Raw genomic sequence first — 23664 nt, forward strand, 5'->3', positions numbered from 1 at the left:
ATTTAACATTTTCAAACCAAATGCTCAGCACCTATTATAAGAAACAATCTTTTCTTTGAAGCCTGAAGCTGTTAAATGATGCATGGCAATTTGTCTCTGATATATTATAAATTAAATTATCAAATAGCACTTGATGATTTCCGGGCAGGCTTTCACAATAATGGGAGATTTATACGTGTTCGTGTGTAATCATTTGTCTTTGTCCTGAATAATCAAAAAAGATCTGCAGCTGCTCCCTCAGTGTTCTGTGATGTTCAGTATATTTCAGGCCGGATGTATTAAAGCTTGATTATATTTAACCACGGTGATGTTAAAAATAACCATAACACATTTCTCTTGATCCAGGTAGTCTCCTGCGTGAAACAAATACATGATGGGTGTCTCCTGCCTCCTGGCGTTGATTAGTGGAAGTACAAAAACATGCTAAATAGATTTGTCAATACAGCATTTATTTGCTCTGATTATTGTAAGATGCATAATACAAGAGTTTGAATAACAACCGCACACGTATAAAGAAAGTCTATCAATACCTTGTATGTTCCTATGTAAATCCAGTGGTGCCTTGAGTTACGAGTTTAATTTGTTTCATGACCACGCTTGTTAACGCATAACACTTGTATCAAATCATCCTTTCCCCATTGAAATGTATGGAAATGCCATTAATTTGTTCAAGCCTTCCATAAAAAGTAGTAATAAAAATGTGGACATAAATAATTAAAAAGAATGAAAGTTTTTGTGCCACATTCTCCTTCAATGCACATTGTGCTGCTCATTCTGGTGTGCGTGCCTTAGCCACCTGATGGCAGTATAAGACATGGTGCTCTCGGCTTCTCAGTACAGCAGTAATATTTCTCGTTCTTCGCAGGGGATAAAGCATATATGCCTGTGAGTATTGTTATATTATCCTTCTACGAGTTGTTTCACTGATTGTGTTCAAATATCTGTTGCTTGGAAGGTAACAACACCCGCAAAAAAATACACGTTTAATTCTCTTTGTTTAGTTTGACAATAACCTCCATCTGACAGAGCCTCTTTTTTGAAGAATATGAATTAAATCTGACAAACTGTGGCTTGTTTTGAAGTGAGTAGAGTCGCCTGCTACCACACAGCACTCATATTTAAAGTTTGCGCTCGCAAGACAGAGCAAAATTTATTTTTTTATTTTTTTAAATCAGCCGATCAATGGCTCGTATCTCAAACACTTGTAATTTGGGTCACTCATATGTCAAGACACCACAGTACTGCCTATACAATATTTGACTTGTGTAAAGTGATGTTCCGTGAATTCAGTTAAGAAATGTGCAAGAACTACAGAGGAACACCTGCTATCTGAGCTGCCTCGGTGAGGACCTCTCCAGCATGTTGTTTGTATTTCACTGACAACTCTTTTGCCCTTCTCACTTCTTTCATGTTCTTTTCCAGATTCTCATTTAGTCTTCCTTGCTCCTGGTAAGTCTCCGCGACCCTCTTCACCTGTTCGGCAATTTTAACCTTGCTCCGAAGTAGCCAGCCAATCAGCTCTTGAAGAGTGGTACCTTTGGATATGGCGGCCTTGGTGTTCTCAGAAGCGCACTTCAGCTCTTCTTGAGCTATTCGCAGAGCGGGAGGAACTGAATTCTCATTATCTGCTCCGTCTGACTCCACGGGACCCACAGAGAGGGAGAAGTCGTAGCCCTTCATCCTTAGTGAGACCTTGTATTTGTCTCCTTGAAGACCAACGATAGGAAATTAAACAAAAAAAAAGGCCTCACTGAAGCTCATAGTCACAATATGACCTTCTTAAAGCCACTCACTGTGTTCTTCACTGATCTTGCCCACGCATTCGGATATAGTCAGATCATCATCACATGTACAGCCACAATTCTTTTGCAGGTTTCTGATGTGTCGAACCATTGACTCATATCGTTCTTGCAGCTCATTGAAGGTCTCGGCCACATCGGAAAACCTCAAATCCAGCTCTGGCACGCATAACCGCCTCATCACTAGTCTGCCTGTCTGCTGCACATGTTGCGCATCTAGCAAAGAATCACAAAAACCACACGGATTCTTAACAGATTCACTAGACAGGCAGGGCCCATGATAACTTCTGAGTTAAAGATGATGATGATGTACCGCTGTTTGCTGGTCGTGTTAGCCTAGCAGATTCAGCTCCATTTAGTTGAGGTGGACAGGGCTGCAGGAGAGGCTGCCTCTGATAATGTAAATCAGTTTGGTTTTTTTTAAATTAACCTTTACTTAACCCGATCTCTTTTGCAAGAGAGACTTGACCAAGATAGTGGCATGAAATTTCAGACAATAACATTATTAAAGGAACATAAAAGCAAAATAGCGTAACAACAACAACAATCTATGTACAACAACACATTCTAACAGAATCATATAATATAAACACATACTACCAAATATTTTGGGGGGTGGGCTGAACAAGTTTTTAGGGAGGCTGAAGAGATGTCAGAATGAATGAGCACACAGTGCTACACCTCTTGAGCTGGGGTTGGAGGGGTCAGTGCCTTGCTCAGGGGCACCTTGACAGAAGAAGACAGGCCTTTCATCAACATCTAGTTGCCGTTTTTGTTTTTTTTGGTCGACCACAGGACTCAAACCGTGACGTAGAAGAGCTTCAGTTTTTACTTTACTGTTAAATAAAAATGTCACATTATATACACTATCTGAGACAAAAAAAATACATCATTTGGCATGGTCCAATGTTTGTTATTTATCCAAGCTGTCTTGCGTCGGTGAGATTATAGAATTCAATAAAACACCATACTTGAGGCAAGTACAGCGTGCCTCATAAGGATGGAACACATAGTTGCACTAATTGTCATTGTGCAGCTAAATGTGAAACTTTGTCCCTGGAAGCTCAAGCAAACCCACTTACAGTAGATTCCTTTGTCAATAGTACATTGCTAGTGCATAGAATTTCACACATACCTCGTTGTCGAAGTTTTCTTCCAGGAAACAGCAAGTGCAGAGGCAACGGAGCATTTCTGCAATTCGTGTGCGTCTCTCAAATTGTTTTCGGGTCAATGATTTCTGACAATAGAGTCCACATTCCACATGACGTCATTGTCATATGACTCCTGAAAACTATTCTGTTATCTTTTTTATTATTATTACTGTAGTCAGGTGTGCACACACAAGCATACACTACATTGGAGTAGAAAATGTAACCCAATTAAATGTGCCTTTTTATATAAAATAATTTGTAAATAGATGCATACATCTTTCCTCGAAACCCTAAATTGTATTTAATATACTTGTTTGTAATGCTAAATGTGGATATTACATATTACAACACCGTTCCGTGGGCTAAGTGCCTGCTGTAGTGTAGTGGCAGAAATGGGCCAAGTTATTATTACGAACTCGCAATTACGACAACCACTGTTGGAATGACAGCAACTCAGTACTTGTATTGTGGAGGAGAGCCGACTCATGCCAGCATGGTTTTAGCCATACCCAAAAAATCCGGACAACTGAAATGGTCAAAGAGTTTATCACCTATCTCAACAGTCCAGTACAACATTTTTCTCAGTCTTTGTATGTTTTAGCACTCATCTTCAAACATCCATCCATCCATCCATCCATTTTCGCTTCTCCTCACTAGGGTCGCGGGCGTGCTGGAGCCTATCCCAGCTGTCATCGGGCAGGAGGCGGGGTACACCCTGAACTGGTTGCCAGCCAATCGCAGGGCACATACAAACAAACAACCATTCGCACTCACAGTCATGCCTACAGGCAATTTAGAGTCCCCAATTAATGCATGTTTTTGGGATGTGGGAAGAAACCGGAGTGCCCGGAGAAAACCCACGCAGGAACGGGGAGAACATGCAAACTGCACACAGGCGGGGCCGGGGACTGAACCCGGGTCCTCACAACTGTGAGGCTGAGGCTCTAACCAGTCTGCACCGTGCCGCACATCTTCAAACATATTTAACGTATTTACTAACAAATCACTTAAATCCCTTGACAGGGTCTAAGTTACACAACTGCACATCTCCGGTAATCGTTAGCTAATTTAATATAGCCTACCACCGCCTAGTTAAATTGTCTTGACTGTCAAAAAAAACTTTTTATTTTTATTTTTCAAGTATCTCGTCTATTGCAATTTAGTGTTTATGTTGACATTACTGCTTTGAGCAGATAATTATTGTTTGCTATCATTTTTGGCACTTCATTTTAATAGTGGACTAGCAGAGTCAATACAATATATTCGTTTTAACTATCTTTTAATTGCTTGCTTGCTGTCATTTTTAAAAGGTCAATATGTATTTAAGCTGTCTTATTGCACACATTGGTAATTAAAATGACAAATTATTGTGTAAGCACTGAATACATGAATTACATAGTATATAGTCCATTTCATAAAACATCAATAAAAAATATTAAGAACCCATTTTGATAATACCGTATGTCATTGCGCAGTTTGAAACGACTACAGCAAATGTTAATCAAAGGCACAAGTTGAAACTAAAGGATAATGATTAGAATATGATCATAGATTTGCTTCATAGCATCTCTTCAAGTCCATGAAATGTGCTCCCCTCCATTTGCTCACATGTACTTATCTTAATCATTGAGCTCTAAAGCAGCAAAGCGGTTGCTTATCCCGTCATTCCCTCTCCTTCTTGGTCCTCTCCCTCTCCCTCTTGTTTGTCCCACTGCTCCTCTTCCTCTTCTTCCCCGCTCACCGCCTCGCCCCCTCCCTGCCCCCCCTGAAGAAGGCCGAGGCTTGGAGCTGCAGTTCTTCACGGCATGGAGCAGGGTGGAGTAAAGGGCAAAAGAAAACTCTGGCAGCATATGTTCTACTGTTCCGCCGCTTTTTAGGTAGTTGAGAACGCCGTGCACCATGGTACCGCTGAACAAACTAATTGAAACACACAGAGAGTAGAGTCATCAAATCGCACACAAAAATACCTTGGAATTGCGAACAAAAAATTACAAACACTGCCTACAGCTGAGCGGTAACTAACTTTATCCTTAAATTTCATCTCCAACTTTTTGTGAGAACTATAAATACTGTAGTCGGTAATCGCAAACAGTGTATTATTTATATTCTCTCTTACTGTAAGAGGCTGACTTCTGGCAGCAACAATAGCTGATTCAGAGACCGTGCGCTCCAGAGGCAGGCCTGCCATTGGCTGAAGCTGTGAGCCCCTGCGACATCCAAGCGATGCCTCGAAGACCTCACACGTATTTGATCCAGCTGACCAATCAAACGGCGCTCTTCAAACCACTTACGCTTTGGGACTGGAATTGTGAAACACAACATTGATACTGAGGAAGAGCCATTTCTTTGAGCTTTTATAATAATACATATAAAATATGCACGGGGTACAAAAGACAATTGTCACACACTGTAACTAACCAGGAATTTCGTAGTATACAGTTCCAGACTGCTCGATCAAAACTATCTCTCCATAAACCATTCCCAGGACCAAGGCCTGGAGCTGAAGCTCTGAAGGCTTTGGTACGGCCTCCTGCAGCCAGAAGCTTGTCACTGCAACAGGCAGCCACATGTTGTCGGGAAGATGAGTCAAAGCAGACGGATCCACCCGTAAGACTTCAAAAAGGGCTTCACGACGATGTGTCTCAGAGACCTGGATAATTGAAAGGATCCGTAACCATATTAGCATCAGCCCTATTCCTTTTGAAACTTGATTTTCAAAACATACTGTACAGTGGTTATACAGTGGACCCCTCGCTGTTCACCTATTTGCAGATTCCCCATCCCCCCAATTTTTTTTTTCTTTTTTCTTTTTTGGGGGAACCAACCGCAGAAATGCTTACTGCCGATGTAACCTCTTTAAATTAAAAAAATGAAGGGAAAAAAAGCTTAGGAATAGCTGCATATCCTTTTTTTGTCTTCAAATGGAACTTGGGCTTTTACTCAAAGTGGAGCCACTTATAAACAGCTTCATTTTTATTTGTTCATATACGGTATTAGTTTTTTTAAATGTATTTTACTCACAATCCCTCAAGGGGAAATTCAATTTACAATCTGCTACTGTATGTACACGTAATGCTTTGCATAACACAAAATAAATAACACATGAATTTAAATAATGACACCGAGCTTCTCTGTAAATTGTGGCAGTGCTTCAGTAATCTCAACGCAAAACATCACACACAAAGATTCTGAATCTCAAATCTCACGTAATCACACATGATCTCACAAAAAGTAAGTGTTGTAGAACAGGGAAGTAATTAATAAATATTAATTTTTGGACAAATGCAGTGAAATCTGGATAATTTCCCACAACACCCCTTAGTTACTTTGAAATTCATTGATGAGATTACTCACAGGAGAAGGGTTAATTTTAATAGTTACCTTGCTGAGGGTATCCACATGTAAATGTGATTTTAACCGCTGTGGCTTCACTTGGTTTCTCTTCAGGTTGAGATTAAGCCGATCAAACTCCTCCACGCATATGGGGGTGCTGGAGACTTGCTGGGCGGGTGCAACGGCGCCTTGATCATTGCTAAATCTTTCATTTCCGCCGCTCTGCTGATGAAATTGAAATTCCCCGTGCACTTGGCCCCCTCTACCTCTCTGGGTAAAACTGTCTTGTACTCCAAATTGCTGCGATCTGACAGGACCCCCTTGCCACCCTTCGAGCAGTAATATCCCATATATAGCCTGGCGTATAGCTCTGGCGCAACAATGGCTACTTTGCTGCCTGCTGTTCTCCACCTGTGGATTGAGCAGCACCCTGCGCATAACCAAAGCATCAACCACTAAGGGAGCCAAACACCCTTGTATTGCAACTGCTGACAAGCATTGGGGTAATGTTGACCGATGCCTTTCTGGAACCTTGTATTCAGTGAACCAACAAGTCAAGGGGCTGTGAGGGGTGACGTGGTACTCATTCATAGCTTCTTGTAGCTGTGAACTCAGCCCACCTTTCTCCATTTTCCTATTCCCACCACTGTTTTCTCTCATGAGCCTTCTCACTTCCGCCAGGGCCTCCACTGAACTTGAAAAAGAGGACAGCCAGCGAAGCAGGACATCAATACGGGAAGAGGGTGATTTATGGCTGCCATTTCTCTTATCTATCAAATAGCGAAGTGTTTCAGCCTCTGTTGGAGTGCCGTAGTCATTACCAGTAAGGACAGCACAGAGAGGCAGTAACTCTGGATTCATTCCCCCATAAAAATGGCAGAGACCCTTAGTGGTGTAGCACCGAGCTGGGATGTAGCGGTGAAGGGCTTTCCCATTAATATTGGTCCACTGGAAAAAATTGAGTGGCATGTATCCACCTATGATGAGATAAAATACACTTAAAAATACTTGTATCATCTAACAAAATATTTTCAGTGCCATAAAAAAAGTATTTGCCCCCTTCCTGATTTCTTTATATATATATATATATATATATATATATATATATTTATATATTTCACACATTTCTGATCATCAAGCCAACTTTAATCTCACAAAGGCAACCCAAGTACCTACAAATAAAACATTTGCTGCAGTTATGTTGGTGTACCAAAGTATTGGAAATGGGGTTGTAATATTTTCGAGATTTATTTAAATCGCTTTGTTTCTAATTTTCCTGGAATTTCTTTGGATTGTGGCATGATGTTTAATTTTTTTCTTTTCTTCTAACCTACTTCACTTTCTCTAACAGGTACCATTTAAGTGCTGTATTGTTAGGTAAATTGGGATTTTCCCTTCCTCAATGAATAAAATCCTCAACTGTGCATTATATTTATTTGGGTTGTTTTTGTGAGATATTAAAATGAATGTGATGATATGGAACATTTGTCACACATATACGTATTCAATTGTGGTGGATATGCAAAAAAGAGAAAAAAAATCAGGAAGACGGCAAATACTTTTTCAAGGCACTGTATTTACTTATAAGCAAGTCTAATACCTGGCAGGTCAAAAATAAAAAAATCACTGTCGTTGCTCAAAACTGGGCACCGCCATTGGTGTGCCAAACAGGCAATGTCCCAGTCAGCCTCAGCAAGACACTGGACCAGGGAGACCCCCTCCTGAATGAGGACCTCAATAAAGACCTGCCTCGTAAGGATGGGGAGAACTGAGCCATTGCGGCCTTGAGAGATATTCTCTGCTTCCTTTATTCTGGACTGCAGACGCTGCTGCAAAGTGTCAAACTTCTTGTTGCTGGGGTCAATTCCTGAAAAGAGTTTTAAGAAACTATAAGAATGAAATAATAACAGGAATAGCAATAGAGATTAAAGTCTGATGTTAAATGTTTCAATTACCTCCATCCAGAACCACATATGGCTCAATACCACAGACCTCCAGGGCAGTGAGGAACTCATGGACAAGGGATGCAAAGGCATCATAGTCTCCTCCATGTTGTCTATCCAAACCGTGTTTCAAGTAGAGATTGAAATACAAACTGCTGCCGTCGACAACCAGGCGGCTGCCTCTGAATCGGACATCGGAGAGGAAATTTCGGTTTCCTTCCACAAAGGTAGTAAAACCATGGACGCCCATGGGATCTCACAGTCTTGAAAGACAAGGAATGACAGGATATAGTGGTTATAAACATCAGAGGTGTGAGGCAGACATGCCAACCACTAGCAAACAGACACACCTAGGTATTTTAACAAAAGGTAGTGTATGTGTCCTAAGCAGCAGCAAAGAAATTCTATGCATTGCTCAGGCAAAAAAAAAAAAAGGGCAAATCTGTGGAAATCGGTACAAAATAAGGAGCACATGTTGAATTTTTTTGGGCCTCATTTTATCCCATTGAAGGTCTTTTCACACCGCACTTGGCAACACAGCGTGTCGTCGACGAACCCATTCGTTGTGCTGACGGTGCGGGGCCACAGAATGTCGTGTCACGGTGAGTTTGACGCGGCGCACCCTCAAATAGAAAAATGTTTTATTCGAGAGCGGCATTGTGATGACTTCAGAAAGCGCCTCCAATAGAAGAGGAGCTGGCAAAGTGATTTCTGAGTGCTATTTTGGCGGACCTGTACTGCAAACGGGATGAGGAATATGGATAAAGTCACAATAAATGCAGTGTCCCACTATCCACTTTACAGAGCTTTCTCTTTCATCTCTCCAAGATGCTGCTGTGAAATTAGTAGGGGATGCACCCATTCCTTTTTTTTTTCTGATTTACATGGAGCCTTCCATTCCGATTATAATCTGTTTTGAAACCCAAACCGAATGAAAATCCTCAATCATAATAAACAGTCCGAATCCGAATGGAAATGCATTCGGTTTCAGAAGGGTGTAATATTGCTTTTGCCAAACCGATCAGAAGTACATTTTCGCCACGTAAACTGTCATTCGGCATAGCGGGAGGAAACTCTGTCTGCGCATGCTCCGTCTCGACGTGAATGCGCGGTGGCATCATCGATTACGCACGTTGTATATCCAAGTGTATCTGTCTGCAGTGTCTGGTTTTGAACCACTTTTGAGTATTTCTTAATCAAATGTTGTTGTTTTTTTCAATAAACGTATAAAATCAATCCCAACTACTGTGCTGAATAGTCAACGGATCTCCATTATGATAAATGACGTAACGTTCACGACGAAGTGTGCATGTCACACAGCTTTTCCGATTAAATGTAGTGCACGTCTATACACCCAATCGGAATAGATGTCGTCACATGTAAACGGTTTACCAGAGCTCTCCAAGCTGAATGGGCAAGGTGGCACTGGGGTGTCGACTGAGCATGTGCGGCGTGAAAAGGCAGGACGGTACACGACTTAAACTATTTGTTGACACCTTGTATGTCCCAAAATTTGAACTGAGTTAATCACTACTCTTTTGTGTCGCAACACCCTTTACAATTGCTGCTCATACTAACTTTTTCGCTTTCCAAAGTAATATTTCGTACCTTTACCTCAGTGGTTTGAATCCGGCCAAAATGCACGCCTTTCTTGAAATGCTGTTAATCTAATCTACTTAAAATCTTGTTTTGTTCCCAGCGTTGAATTTTCCTGGGTGGGTTTGACACACTTCGCTTTTCTTCCACATATGAAGAGAAAACTAGATCCACCTGCTCGCTGTAGCAGCCCCCCGAACCGACGTGCCTACTTGGCGGCCATATTGGCACGGGTGACGTGCCCATCAAAGAGACTGGATGGACATTGAAATTATGTCGTACCTTGCTCATTTCTCAACCGATCTTTATGAGGTTTACTTTTTCTTCAATGTCCACGCGTGTAATATCAATACAATGCATTTGAAGAAAAAAGTTATATGCTAAATTAAAGGTTATTCCCAGTTGCCGTGATTGTGCGGAATTTTGTACAACCGTATGCAGCACAATGTGCCAATATCCTTGTTCTTTCAATTCTCTTGCCGCCCATAGTCATGGATTGTACTGGCGCTTTTGCCCCAACTAGCTTAGTGTCGTTGTAAGCACGTATCTCAAAAGAGGCGGTTCGTATCTGCCTATATTTATATCTATATTTTTTGGTTTCGATTAGTGGTGCTCATTACCGCCCTCTGTTGAACAAATAGAAGCATTGCTCCTGACATCTCGCGAGAGTATGCTAGATCCCCGGAGCTAGCATGCGTGCTAGTCAGTTTTGTTCTCTCGTTTCATCTTAATCAGTGTTCATTCTCGCTATGTCCGGAGGAACGAACCTTGAGTTTCCAGGGACAAGTCAGACCAGCTCCGGGTTCGCCGCGCATCGCAAAAAAGACAGCAGTCCGTCAGCCTGGTTCTGGGAGAGTCCTGACACTTTAGCTCAGCTGGAGATAGTGCGCCAGTGGATCGGGAAGCACTACAAAAAGGTAGTTAGCTCGTAGCTAACAAGCTAGCCACCTCCTTCCAGCGGATTGTAAACAGACATCCCTCAGGGGTTAACGTTTGCATCGACATTTTCCTTTTAGAAACGAAATCGAAACTCCACATATGCACTGAAATGAAATGTAGCATCACGCCGATGGTCACTCAAAAATAATATTAACAGTTGGATTGAAGAATATTGTAGAAAATGGAGCACCATGATTAGCGAATGAGTCACCTTCTCATAGTGATGAAATCTCTGTTTTGTTTAGTGTGTGTTGGTGGATGCTCCATCATGTCAGGCACTGGCTGCTGTGACGCTGCAACTCCTCCAGTTTCAAGAGGATGCTTTTGGCAGACGAGTTCCAAATCCTGCCCGCAACAAACTACCCGTAAGTCAGTCACATTTTCTTAATTGATACAATAAAACACACTAACCTGATCATCACCACTGTCCAATGTCTTGTTTCCCAACCTTTAATTAGGTAATAAAGGCACATATTTGACATTACGAACATCTAATGACACACAACCAAACAAGAAATTATACTGGAATATTGATGTTGTCGTCTCAATTCACTCACACATATACTTACTGTGGACCTTACTGGACCTGTTTAGTCCACTTTAGGGTGGAACGTCACCTGGCCAAACCCAGAAAACAGGTTAACGGACCGCCTGTGTATTCCTGTGTTGAGATAACTTGCATAACTGCAGGCTGATGACATAATGTTTTAAACCTAAACTTGCTAAAATGTAGTTTTCTTTACAGCTGGAGTTTTCAGAAAAAAAGTTAAATACGTGTCTCGACGAAAGGTGCGGTACACCCTGAACTGGTCGCCAGTGCACATATAGACAAACAACCACTTACATTCACACCTATGGACAATTTAGAGTCCTCACGTAACCTAAGAAACATGTTTTGGGAATGTGGGAGGAGACCGGAGTACCCAGAGAAAACCCACACAAGCAGGGGGCGGAGATGCAAACTGCACACAGGAAGTTTGGAATCCGGATTTGAACCCCTAACTTGAATTGTGAGACGACTGTGCTAATCACTCGGTCACTACTGCGCTGTCCATATTTGTTGTAAATAAATAATACTTTTCAGACCAATTAAGTGAAATTGGATCATTTCCTGCCTTACACCTGATGACCTCCCACACCATCAGCAAGATATAAGCAATTCAGTAGCACTGAATGTTTAACTGAAACCTTTTCTAGACGCAGTGTTTCATGGACCTGCGGCCAGGGGCTGGACTCTGTCACATTCTCGGTTCTGCTTACAAGTTCAAAGTTGAGCAAGGCTGGTGAGTCACAAACCTCCCCACAAACTGTCTTTGCTAATGAGTGATAATAAATTAACTGGACCTCCACTCTCTACTTTCACAGGCGAAGATTTGACTTGCAAAATCCATCAAGGACTGAAAGGAATGTTGAAATGTTTGATGTGATTGAAAGAACATTATTACAGGTAATGGCACACTTAAACAGCAATTTCCCATTAAGCAATGAATGTGAATGTTTGTTTTCATGTGTGTGTGTATGTCAACAGCACAACTGTATGTCACATCCGGTGGTTTATCTGGACCCTTCACTGGACCAGGAGCTGGCTAGCAGAATTAGTGGTGTCGTTACAAAGCACCAGGTAAAGTGATTCGGCTTGAAAATGCTACACGGTTAGGTCCAGAAGTATTTGAACAATGACAGTCAGGGTTTTTATGGTCTTCTGCAAATGGAGATACTCTACATAAAATGGCCCTAATTCCTAAATGGTGAATGCTATTGTTTTTGTCTCTCTTGTTAAAGATGAACGACTACTCTTTGATCACAAAAATAATGTTTGCTGTGGACAAAAATAACTTGGGTTGACTCTACTTTGGTCAAGCATGTGATTCCTAAGTCATTTGTGATAATCTTGCACAGACTAATTTGTGCTGGCTTTGCTTGTATCCATGCAGGGTACACTTAGTGTGGACAGAGACCTGGCCAGTCACCACATATATCCATTCCCCTCATCCACAGACGAAGGTGGGTTAAAGCATCTGTATGTAATAACTAAATGTTACACAGTGAGGACAGAATTGTATTTTACTTAAGTATTTGCGTTCCAGAGGAATGGATTCGGCCTGTCATGCGAAAACAAAGCCATATCCTGGTACATTGGGGCATGCACCCTGACAGGTATTAGACAGGTGCACATGTGAACACGCAACAGATTGACAAACAAAAACATTCACTGTTAGTTTTTTTTGTTCCATCTTCGTAGTTATGACACCTGGTTGCCCTCAAATGATATCGATGGAGATGTTGAGGACCCCCCTCATCCAGAGAAACCGTGGAGGGTGAGCATGAGCACACATGCTATATTTTCTGAGTGTAAGTCCTGTCGGTATTTTAAAACCCACCACTGGTATAGTACTTGCAGTTGTTTTATAACAGAGAAAGCTATAGTACACACACTAATATTTCTCCTTCAAAGTTGCAGTTTGTTTACAGTTTGCAAAATTGATTGACAGGTTACACACTGTGTCGTGCGGTTATGATGTCACACCATTTACATAAGTGGCACAGATATTGGCATCCTGCTTACTCGCCCCGCAGTGAGACCACAAGGCAGACCAAACAATAGTGAGCAGATTTTCTAGGTTCTTACTTAGAGAAAATATGACAGCAAGATAACTCTTGACGGCATATTTAGCAAGGAGTAACCAACATCAGCAAAGCCAAGTTCTCAATAAAGGCTGTGAAAGCGTAGTTTGTATAGTCTGGGCTGACCTAATGACGTCATCTATATGAATGTTGTTTTATTTGCTTCATAATGATTTGTATGTGGCTGCGTGCTCCAGGTCCACGCTGGCTATGTTCTGGACACAGATATTTTCAATGAGTGGATGAACGAGGAAGACTATTGTGTGAATGAAGGGAACGTGTCTCTTATTCTTCGACAGCGCATACAACTACGAGAAGAACAGGTCAGTGGGGGTTTTTTTGCACTGGTTTGGGTCCCTGTGAAGGAAAATTTCTTGATGGACAAAGACTAAATGTGCGAATGAATGTCTTTTCACTATTCTCCACATCTGTGTCAGGACACCAAGTCCACTCCCTTCAAAAAGAGAAGACGCTCTCCATCTCCCCTGTCCTCTGAAGCTAGGAAGAAAGGAAAGAAGGGGTATGCAAAATCCAAATTCATTCTTCTATGGGGTTGTTGTGCTCCACTTCCATGTTTAATTTGTGGATATATATGAAGGAGGCGACGTGGACAGCAGGAGGAAGAGCCAGAGGAGGACTTGACCAAAGATATGGAGGACCCCACTCCTGTTCCTAACATGGAGGAGATTGTATTACCCAAGATTGGTAAAATTGAAAACGTGATTTCTTTTTTTCTTTTTTTTTTTTTCTCTCTCCATCACGGAAGTCGATCATATGGCTTGAGCTCTGTTTTTGCTGAATAAATTGATATCGTCTGACTGTTACTGACATGATCATTGTGTAATGTATCCAGTAAATGTCATGTTTGATTGTATTGTTCTTCACTCTCCTTTGCAGTCAACTTCAAAAAAGACAGTGAGAATACGCCTGTCAAAGGAGGTATCATGGCTGACCTGGGTAAATGTGCCCCTTATGATAATTTACTGCTTAATAGCTATTCATTTACAGTGGAATATTCCCATGCGTTTTACAATTGCTCTCATTAGAATTGTTTCAAAGTCTTGAATCTTTGCATCAGTTTTGTTCTTCCTCCATTTCATCTGTTTGCACCATACATTCTCATCCGCTACTCTTTCTCTCTTAGATGACCAGGAAGACGATTTTCCGGGAAGGGTAAATCTGATTGCCATCAAAATACGTATTGCATTCATTTTTTTTTTGTGTCAGTGTAAATATTGGAAGTAACCAATTGATGATGCGTTTGTGCGTGTGGATACTAAACCAGGATGATGAGGAGGGAAGAGTGGAGATTCCTCGCCTATTAGAGGGAGAGGACAACATCACTGAACAAACCCATCACATCATAATACCAAGTTACACATCTTGGTTCAATAACAACAGGTGAAGAAATATGTAGAAGTGCTCCTGTGCGTCCTAACATCATAAGTTGTTTTATTTGTTAATTAAATTGCTTCTTTTACTGTACTTATTCCTAATCCCTTTGTCAGCATCCACTCAATCGAGAAACGCGCCCTCCCTGAATTCTTCAATGGAAAGAACAAGTCAAAATCACCCGAAGTGTAAGTGGTGCTTTTAGGGCCAGCATACACCGAGCAACGTAGCCGTCGGGGTTCTCGAACTAGTTTTCATTAGTGGCCAACTGTCGGTAGCTAGTTTTGCTGCGATTCCAAATTTGTGTCCCAACGTAGCAGATCTAACGGCCAATCAAAAATGCCATGTTGTAGCAGATGAGCTTTCACAACAAAAATTATGTTTCTGACATCCAGCCAGCCTCCGCCAAGTCGTATCAATACATAACAGTATATTCGGTGTGAATATGAATGGAGCCAACAGCCTCTCTTTTTTTCACGATTTGTCTATTTCAGTTGCGTTCGGCGGTGTTGCTCGGGTGCGGGTGGCCTTAGACAAGCAAAAAAATAATCATCCGAATATAGAATTTGCTGAAGGTACATTCTTTCCTGTACATTGCAGCTACCTGGCCTACCGTAATTTCATGATTGACACATACCGGCTCAACCCCCAAGAATACCTCAGTTCAACATCCTGCAGGCGGAATCTTACTGGAGATGTTTGTTCCATCATGAGGTATACATGTGTAGTATTGTGTTCATACAGTATATGTGTGCTCTTAAAAGTACATAAGAATGATTGTGACGATCATTGTGTTCAGGGTGCATGCGTTTTTGGAGCAGTGGGGTTTGATTAACTACCAGGTGGATGCAGAGAGCAGACCGCTCCCCATGGGACCCCCACCCACTCCTCATTTCAACGTTTTAGCAGACACACCCAGTGGGCTGGCCCCCTTACAACACAAACCACTGCAGGTACATGCGAAATTTTCAACAACTCAACAAGAGTGTACAAGTACAATTCATCCAGACAGTATTCATAGCTTCACCTGTTCCACATTTTCTAATGTTACAGCTTTATTAAAACAAAAAAAAATGTTTTACACACAACAGCGTGTGGAAAAAAAAAAGTGTTTATTTTTTTTATATTTATTTTATTTTTTTTTCAAAAAATGTATCTTAACAAAAAAGAGAGACAGTACGTGTGTTTTCTTAGGAATCTCCCTAAGTATTCTTTGCCTTCGGCATGAAGGTTGCCATGAATTAGAAAGGCCCATACCTGTCTACATACGATCATACGCAGTTGACAGTGCATTTCAGACCACAAACCCAAGCAATACAGGAGTAGCTTCAGGACAACTCTTCAACTATGAAGAGGAATCAGCGAAATTGTCCAAAGATAGGTGTGCCAAGCATGTGGCATCATAATCAAAGACAAAATTGTAATTGCTGCCAAAGGTGGAGTAAAAAAAAAAAAAGTATGCAAAGGCTGTGAATACTTGCGCATCTGTTTTATTTCTTAGTTTTATAGTCTTTTTAATGTTTGCAAACAGTTTCCCTCAAATTAAATTGCTCATGTTGTCATAATGGGAGTGTTGTGTGTAGAATTTTGGGAGAAAAAATGAATCTATTCTATTTTGGAGTAAGGCTGTAAGAAAAAAAAAAAAGTGGAAAAAGTGAAACGCTGCATACTTCCTGGATGCACTGTATACTTATTTACATTTACTAGATCAGTTCTAATTGTCTGAACTCACTGTCGCAGGTGACAGCATCACAGCACATGTTGTGCTTCCCTGAAAAGAGCCGAGAGAAGCCTTCAGATTGCCAGAATTTCGGCTTGCGCATGGATGTTTACGCCAAGAAACACCCAAAGGTCTCAGCTACAGCAGAAAACATGCTGAAATGTTTTAATTAACCTCTGTAGATTTTTTGTTTGTTACCTGTTCAATGTACTGCACTTCCCCAACTTTTACTCCAATGATTTATTCGTACCCCTTTTTAACATCTAACGTTTGCTGTTGTTCTTTGTCTTAGACAAAGGGAGCTTGTGCAGGACGGGAATGGACAGAGCAAGAGACGCTTTTGTTATTAGAGGTAAGACTTAATTCCATTATTATGAAACATAAAAGTACCATTGTGGTTGGGTAAGCTTATTTTCCGGACTTTCTCAGGCCTTGGAGGTCTATAGAGATGACTGGAATAAAGTATCTGAGCATGTGGGCTCCAGAACGCAGGATGACTGCATCCTCCACTTCCTCCGTCTACCCATAGAAGATCCGTATCTCGAGGATTCGTCCGCCTCCCTCGGCCCGCTGGCATACCAGCCTGTGCCCTTCAGCCAATCCGAAAACCCTGTGATGAGCACTGTGGCCTTCCTGGCCTCGGTGGTGGATCCACGGGTTGCGTCAGCTGCCGCTAAGGCTGCGCTGGGTGAGGGGATGAGAAACAACCGGTTTATGTAGTTTTAATCTGATATGCTGTGTCTAAAGATTAAATTTGTGCACAGAGGAATTTTCACAAGTCCAGGAAGAGTCTTTAAATGGAATAACCTGCAACCAGTTGAAACTAACCGGTGAGACTGAAGTATAACCATGTACATTCAAACACAATTAATGTCGATAAGTTACAAATTAATTTTCACCCCTCAGACTCAATGGATGCTTCACAAATGCAGATAAACACCAGTTCCCATCAGGTAAGTGACTAGTTAGGGCAAATGTTTATTCTAAGTGCTGATGTTGACCGTATGTCTTTTTGGACCTAATGCAGGTTGCTGTCAATGCTGATGGGCTCCTGGTTGAATCAATAGTGCCAAAAGTGGAAGGAGAAATCATCAAAAGAGAGAATGCAGATGAAAGCGAAAGGATTCATATCGGTACGGTATCAGTGCTTTAATTTGACCAGGTTTTATACCAAATATTTTATCTGTACTTGAGAAATTCGCACACTTTTCCAGGCACAGGTAATGAGGACGATGGCATGCAGCGTCAGGAGGGAGAAGGGGATGAGGGGAGAGCAGTGATGGAGCTAGATCTTGTAGAGAGCACTGTTACCACGGCAGCAGCAGCTGCTTTGGCCTCTGCTGCGACAAAAGCCAAGGTAAAGGCCACCCTCTCATTTTGGAACCACCCACAAGTATACATTGGCTATTCGGTCTCTTAGCAACTCTGAAACGATTTAGAATATATTAATAGAAAATATTGCAGTTCATCCTTTAAGCCACTTCCATATTGCATTTTTTAAGCTATTGTTTTATGTGGGTTTTTACAGTACATGAAGTATCTGGCGCATGCAGAGGACACATTGGCAAAAGCATTATTCATTGTGACAGTGCTAATTTTGTCCCCATTCCGCTCCTGGCCTCACACAGCATTTGGCAGCAGTGGAGGAGAGAAAGATCAAGTCTCTGGTTGCTTTGCTGGTGGAGACTCAAATGAAGAAGCTTGAGATCAAATTGAGGCACTTTGAAGAGCTGGAGACCATCATGGACCGTGAGAAAGAGGCTGTAAGCGAATGAAGCATTTTTCCATTAGTTATATCTCTGAAAAAAACGTATTTTGGTGATTATATTTTCACGACTGGATTTATATCCATAAACTGTTTTGCAGTTGGAGCAGCAGCGGCAGCAGCTTCTTGCAGAGAGGCAGACCTTCCATACGGAGCAGCTCAAACAGGCAGAGATGAAGCTTCAGCAGCAGAGGGAGCAGCAGAGCCAGCCAGGCTTCCCAACGCAGCATTCGGGTGAGGACAGTGGTGGGAAGTCAGGGCACAGAAGCACTCAACTACATTTTCAACTTAAATTCTAATAGTTGTTACATGAAATTGTATTGATCTATTCTCAAAAGTCTATTCTCTTCATTTCGTAGTGTTTCTCTTGGCTGTAGTGCTTCTTTTACATCTGTTATATATATATATATATATATGTTTTTTTTTTTTTTTTGTCCAATTCTAGGGGTCTCTAGAATCAGTAGTGCTGGCTGATGTTTTAATTTAAACTTTATTAGCAATGGGACGGTTTCTTTAGCCAATCAGATTTGATTGAATAATCTGCGTCTCTGGTGCGTGTGATGTATTCCTACTGTTTTGGTTTCTGTCATGTTAGTAGATAAATATTGATTCTAAACTGCTCCAGGTGATGTACCCTGCATTGCGTTTTTGTATATCGTATTGATGGTTTCTAGAGATGTGATAGTGGTGGTATTAGAGGAGGGTTAAGTGTGGGCAAGTCCCCACAGAACGCTCAGTTAGCAAATGGACGGGCCGCCACTGGGTTAGGAGACACTAAACAAAAAATCAAACAACTGCATTAAGATTAAACACAGGCTCCGTTTTCGCCTTCTTCAGGTCAGTCCATGACCAACCAGATCGCTCCCAGCGGAGGACAAATGCAGGCGATGGCCCCCCGCCACACCGGAGCACCCAATGGCATGTGTGAGCATTCGTTACTGTGTGCCGCGGGTTCTTACTGCCGTCACCTCGAGCACACTTTAACTGCTTCTCTTGTTGTTACAGATCCGTCCTCGCAGCCCGAAGGCATGACGGCAGCTCAGCCCGGTCTTCCGGCGTCTAGTCACAGCTGAACGCAGTCCGTTAAACTTGACACAAATAATATTTGCTTGGTTAAAAGATGACAGCATTGATGGTCAAACCTTATCCAGTAGTCCCGTTCGTAGACTGGATGCTGTGTGTGTGTGCGCGTGTATTTGCTGAGTGGCTCATACAGTCGAGTTCAAAGCATTAAGTCTGTGAAATATTTGTGTTTACGAGTTGAGGAATCTTCAGATTTATCTCAGTTCATTAAAGTTGTTTTTCTAAGTTACCAGCTCGTCCTCCTGTCTGATTCATGGAACAATGCTGAGAGACCATTTTATTGTTTCACGTTTTTGTTTATCAATTTGCGTCACGTAATGATTAACTTGTCACCTCACCCTCCATGCACTTACAATGGACAATGTCCCTGAAATTCAGTATTGGAACTTCAACTGTTAACAAAAGCGAAACAAAAACATTCACTACCATCTTTCTTTGTTCCACCGCATTGTCTTGAGGGAGTTTCTTCAATGATCAGTCTTCACGCTTGTTATAGTGGGATCTCAGTCCTCCCAATAAAAAGTTGACACCCTGTGTAACATGAACACAACATAATGCTAAAAAAAAAAAAGCCCAACTCTGACAAATCATAACGTGATACAATGAGGATGACTGAAAGAAATAATTTTAAAAAAGGGGATAAATATCCTTCTGCAGTGATGCCATGCAGATTTTTTCTTGTTTCTTTTTATTTGTAGATCTGCTGATTTCCAATATAAAAGAAGCTGTATGTCAAAGTTCAGTACTATATTTAGTCAGTCAAATCTCATGTTTATGGCACAACTTTAAATAGAGCTCTTGTGTTAGTTCTTGTAAGACAGTTAATAGCTTATGGTATATGTATTACCTGCACTTAGTAAGATATCGTGGTCTTAGTACCTGTGTCGGTTGCTTTTTGAGTTGCTTTCAGCATTTAATGAAACAAGCAAAAAAACAAAGCGTACCAAAGTAGTTAGTCAAGGGGAGATATCTCTTAGTTTGGATTAATGTCGAATTACGTACTGTTGTAGATGTATACTACTCCAATCCTTAATCGCTACGTTAATGGCAAACTTTTCACATGAAAGGTGTAAAAAGTGTCTAAAAAAATAATTACAATCTATTAGTGGCAGCTGAAAATGAACTGATTGTCCAACTTCAACTCCACTAATGTACACTCTAGGGCACGCTAATATTTGAAGGCAATTTATTTACAATGTCAAGCCCATCTTGGGGGTTCAGTGGAGTTTGTACAGCTGTAGGCTAAGGTTTTGAGTAAGTAGAAGAGCTCTTTTTTTTTTTTTTTCAAGGGTTTCTTTTTTTCTTGTTCAAATACAGTGACACTCCCAATGCACTTTGGCCACGGTTCAAACCTCCAAATTGTGAGGCAGTTGTGCTAAACACTAGGTTTTAATACAACAACCATAAAAATATCAGGTGATATTTTGATGCAACATGAAGATGGTTTATTTCCTCCTGATCACCTTTTAAAACAGAACATTTAATAGCACTGACTGCTGTTTTAAATGTGTCTGTGTTTTTTTTTTCCAGCATTCTATACTATATAATGTAAAAACATACAACAATGGCATAAATAACTAGAATGTAAATAAATTATAGGCTTTAAAAACAACTGTAATTTCACATTTTCACCCCGTAATGTAATGGCTTACAACTACATACATTTTGCAATGAAATTACAATCTAATTACATTCTAATTCTAGTGAGGATACGCGGTACAGATAATGGATGGATGGATAGTTACTGTACTCCACAACACTGAAGAAAATATATGAAGCAAAAAAAAAAAAAGATGATGTTGCAACTTCTCTCACAGAGTCTGCATGTGGCACATTGATGAAGTCCAATCCAAGCAGTGGATTCAGAAGATAAGTGAGCAGACAGGTATGTCATTATATTTTGGGGAAATAAATACATATTGTAAATAAGGCCTCCTCTTCCTCTTATTGCGCAACATGGACACACAGAGGGGGGAGATTTGGATATCCTGCCCACCCCTTACTGTTCAACATGGGAACACGATGAAATAACCAACATAGCCTGGCATCAAATGAGGTGCTTTAGAGTTCCATGCTAGCTCTCAGTTGGATCCATCTGTTCAACCTGCATGATGAAACACTCAAAATAACATTAGGGAAAAAATTCTTGGGTTGAAAATATAGTATGTGCTTGTGTGTATTTACCATACATACAGTCCTGTATGTACTGTATATTATCAGCTCTTTGTGTGTGTAAATCTTGTGTGTGGATGTTTGTGTTACGGAAGCAATTTCGTTCTGCTCTGTTTGGCAGTGCATCAGTGAACATTTTTCTCTACCACAGTCCCCGCCACTCTGCCGCTCTGCAGCTCTGCTTGGCCATATCTGAATCCCAACTTTCCTTTTGCCAGGTTCTCGTCACAGAACACTTCCCCACGCCATTGTTAAGAGTCAATACTTGAGTTTCGCCGTGAGTGTGTTCGGTAGCAATTGATGGTGAAAACTGGGCCAACTCCACTCGGAGGGGTTTAGATCAATTCCCTCCCAGTTAACGAATTGGATTGCAATTTGTTCATTCGGAAGAGGGGAGAAACATATTTGACTCAGACCCACAGTATCTGCCGCTATTTTCGCTACTATTATTGCAAACTGTGTTTGGTAAAATTAAATGCAACTATTATGCGGCACTGTGATGGTGATTGAGATATGTGTGGAAATTCAGTGGGGGACTAACTACGTAAGTACAATGTCCAAATGTGAATGTCAAACAATGGATTGGCCGGATTTGGCCCCCGGGCCTCGGGTTTGACACGAGTGATTTAAGGCAGTGATTTTCTGATTCTGCGTCACAAGTAGTACGTGGGCACCTGTTAGTGGTACGTGCAGAAATCACTGAATTAAATGTTTCAACTACATTATGTAACCTTTTTTATTTTTAATCCAGTACAGAATGTTGGTTAAGTAAAATGCAGTTGTATTGAAATTTTTTGCAAAATACGCTTGATTTTAATCGTTCAGAATTGTTAACTTTCAAACATTTATTTTGGTGCATTTTTTATCGAATTTTCAAGTGCAATACATTTTAATTGAAACATCTTTAAGTATGTGCGATTGGCTGGCGACCAGTTCAGGGTGTAGCCCGCCTCTCGTCCAAAGATAGCTCGGATAGGCTCTAGCACGCCCATGATCCTAGTGGGGATAAGCAAAAAATGAAAAATGGATCTTTAAGTATAGTTTTTTATGTTTCTATATTTAAGTGTAGTGTTGGAGTTTAAACTGTGCAAAATGCTACAGTGGCTTACAATAATTCATCCATTCATTCATTTCCGTACCGCTTATCCTCACTAGTGTCGCAGGAGTACAATAATATTAAATATATTTTTAATGAACAAAAACTGCCTTGTTATAGATAAACACTTGGGCCTACTACACTACTGTATTTTAAAGTTGGTCATTATGGTGGTACTTGGAGAGAAAAGTATTTTTTGGAGTTGGTACTTGATGTAAAAAGTTTGAAATCCACTGATCTAAAGGATTAACTCCCTCAGTGTTTTTTTTCTATAGTTTCTGTTTTAGATATACTAAATGTTATTTCAGTTTTATTATAGAGGTTGAATTTTCTTTCGTAAAAATGTTACCAAGAACATGTCCTTTACTTTTAATCATAATCAGTAAATTTAATATTTTTCCTTTATCTTTGTTGTTATAAGGCAAAGGTATCAAAGTGGTGGCCCGGGGGCCAGATCCGGCCCGCCACATCATTTTATGTGGCCCGCGAGAGTGTCAATCGACTTTGTGTTTCTTGCTAAAACACCAAAATTGCAAATCAGCTTCACTTTTAAAAATGTTGATATTGCAAGCATTTTTTTCTTACCAACCTCCTTTTAAAATATAATTGATTCATACTGTAGTTGAACAAATAGTTTTTACTGGCTTCCGATTTCAAAAGTTATTATCCATTAATTTGGGTATCTGTAATAATATGAGGCAATCATGGGTTTGCAGCCAGAACGGCCCTCCGAGTGGAACCATAACTGCGATGTGGCCCGCGACAAAAATGAGTTTGACACCCCTGTGATAACGGGTTCATGATGGCCATAGTTTAATCTTAGAACAAATGAATTAACATCATCATATTTCCAATGGGAAAATGAGATTTGGGAAATTATTACAACTTGGAAGTTAACAATTAACACAGAACTGCTGCATTCCTGAATACAAGCATATTTATGCAATGGATATTTGAACACAAACGGTGGAGCAACACACATAGACAGAGAATACAACAATGCTCACAAGCATATATTCTTTATCCTTTGTGAAAAATGACTAATATTAT

General features: G+C 40.8%; 3 protein-coding genes across 5 annotated transcripts; 1 reads left to right on the plus strand and 2 right to left on the minus strand.

Moving 5' to 3' along the window:
* Positions 1-428: 428 nt before the first annotated feature.
* si:ch73-345f18.3 (uncharacterized) lies at positions 429-4077 on the minus strand. The gene is made up of 4 exons (XM_061759341.1): positions 2935-4077; positions 2113-2191; positions 1794-2015; positions 429-1706 (listed from the first exon to the last, which is right to left on the minus strand). Exons 1-4 carry the CDS (start codon positions 2986-2988, stop codon positions 1309-1311), a joined length of 753 nt encoding a protein of 250 aa, XP_061615325.1. The 5' UTR covers positions 2989-4077; the 3' UTR covers positions 429-1308.
* Positions 4078-4212: 135 nt separating this feature from the next.
* aste1b (asteroid homolog 1b) lies at positions 4213-10727 on the minus strand. 3 transcript variants are annotated; one of them, XM_061759336.1, is made up of 7 exons: positions 10590-10727; positions 8239-8489; positions 7884-8150; positions 6332-7260; positions 5369-5600; positions 5067-5250; positions 4213-4867 (listed from the first exon to the last, which is right to left on the minus strand). In XM_061759336.1, the coding sequence occupies exons 2-7, from the start codon at positions 8474-8476 to the stop codon at positions 4570-4572; spliced, it is 2148 nt and encodes a 715-aa protein (XP_061615320.1). In that variant the 5' UTR covers positions 8477-8489; positions 10590-10727; the 3' UTR covers positions 4213-4569. The 3 variants fall into 3 exon arrangements, with proteins under 3 accessions (XP_061615320.1, XP_061615319.1, XP_061615317.1); XM_061759335.1 differs by lacking the exon at positions 10590-10727 and adding an exon at positions 9835-10013; XM_061759333.1 differs by lacking the exon at positions 10590-10727 and adding an exon at positions 9841-10011.
* On the plus strand, positions 10424-19575 carry smarcc1b (SWI/SNF related, matrix associated, actin dependent regulator of chromatin, subfamily c, member 1b). Its single transcript, XM_061759332.1, has 28 exons — positions 10424-10739; positions 11007-11126; positions 11959-12044; positions 12127-12208; positions 12290-12382; positions 12696-12765; positions 12849-12918; positions 13004-13079; positions 13584-13709; positions 13824-13906; positions 13985-14091; positions 14284-14343; positions 14531-14559; positions 14672-14787; positions 14895-14966; positions 15379-15492; positions 15578-15731; positions 16519-16629; positions 16791-16850; positions 16928-17186; positions 17263-17328; positions 17405-17451; positions 17526-17631; positions 17713-17855; positions 18127-18261; positions 18365-18497; positions 19101-19187; positions 19269-19575. The coding sequence occupies exons 1-28, from the start codon at positions 10572-10574 to the stop codon at positions 19334-19336; spliced, it is 2841 nt and encodes a 946-aa protein (XP_061615316.1). The 5' UTR covers positions 10424-10571; the 3' UTR covers positions 19337-19575.
* Positions 19576-23664: the final 4089 nt, after the last annotated feature.

The sequence above is a fragment of the Phyllopteryx taeniolatus genome, chromosome 21, assembly GCF_024500385.1.
Source record: "Phyllopteryx taeniolatus isolate TA_2022b chromosome 21, UOR_Ptae_1.2, whole genome shotgun sequence".
Lineage (NCBI taxonomy): Eukaryota > Metazoa > Chordata > Actinopteri > Syngnathiformes > Syngnathidae > Phyllopteryx > Phyllopteryx taeniolatus.

Coding starts and splice junctions, on each gene's coding strand:
- si:ch73-345f18.3 (XM_061759341.1), bottom strand. CDS start 2,988: ATGCTCCGTTGCCTCTGCACTTGCTGTTTCCTGGAAGAAAACTTCGAC. Junction 2,192..2,934: donor AAGAAAACTTCGACAACGAG/GTATGTGTGAAA, acceptor TTACATTATCAG/AGGCAGCCTCTCCTGCAGCC. Junction 2,016..2,112: donor AACACGACCAGCAAACAGCG/GTACATCATCAT, acceptor ATTCTTTGCTAG/ATGCGCAACATGTGCAGCAG.
- aste1b (XM_061759336.1), bottom strand. CDS start 8,476: ATGGGCGTCCATGGTTTTACTACCTTTGTGGAAGGAAACCGAAATTTC. Junction 8,151..8,238: donor ATATGTGGTTCTGGATGGAG/GTAATTGAAACA, acceptor AACTCTTTTCAG/GAATTGACCCCAGCAACAAG. Junction 5,251..5,368: donor TGTATACTACGAAATTCCTG/GTTAGTTACAGT, acceptor TCACAATTCCAG/TCCCAAAGCGTAAGTGGTTT.
- smarcc1b (XM_061759332.1), top strand. CDS start 10,572: ATGTCCGGAGGAACGAACCTTGAGTTTCCAGGGACAAGTCAGACCAGC. Junction 18,262..18,364: donor TGGACCGTGAGAAAGAGGCT/GTAAGCGAATGA, acceptor ACTGTTTTGCAG/TTGGAGCAGCAGCGGCAGCA. Junction 19,188..19,268: donor CGGAGCACCCAATGGCATGT/GTGAGCATTCGT, acceptor TTGTTGTTACAG/ATCCGTCCTCGCAGCCCGAA.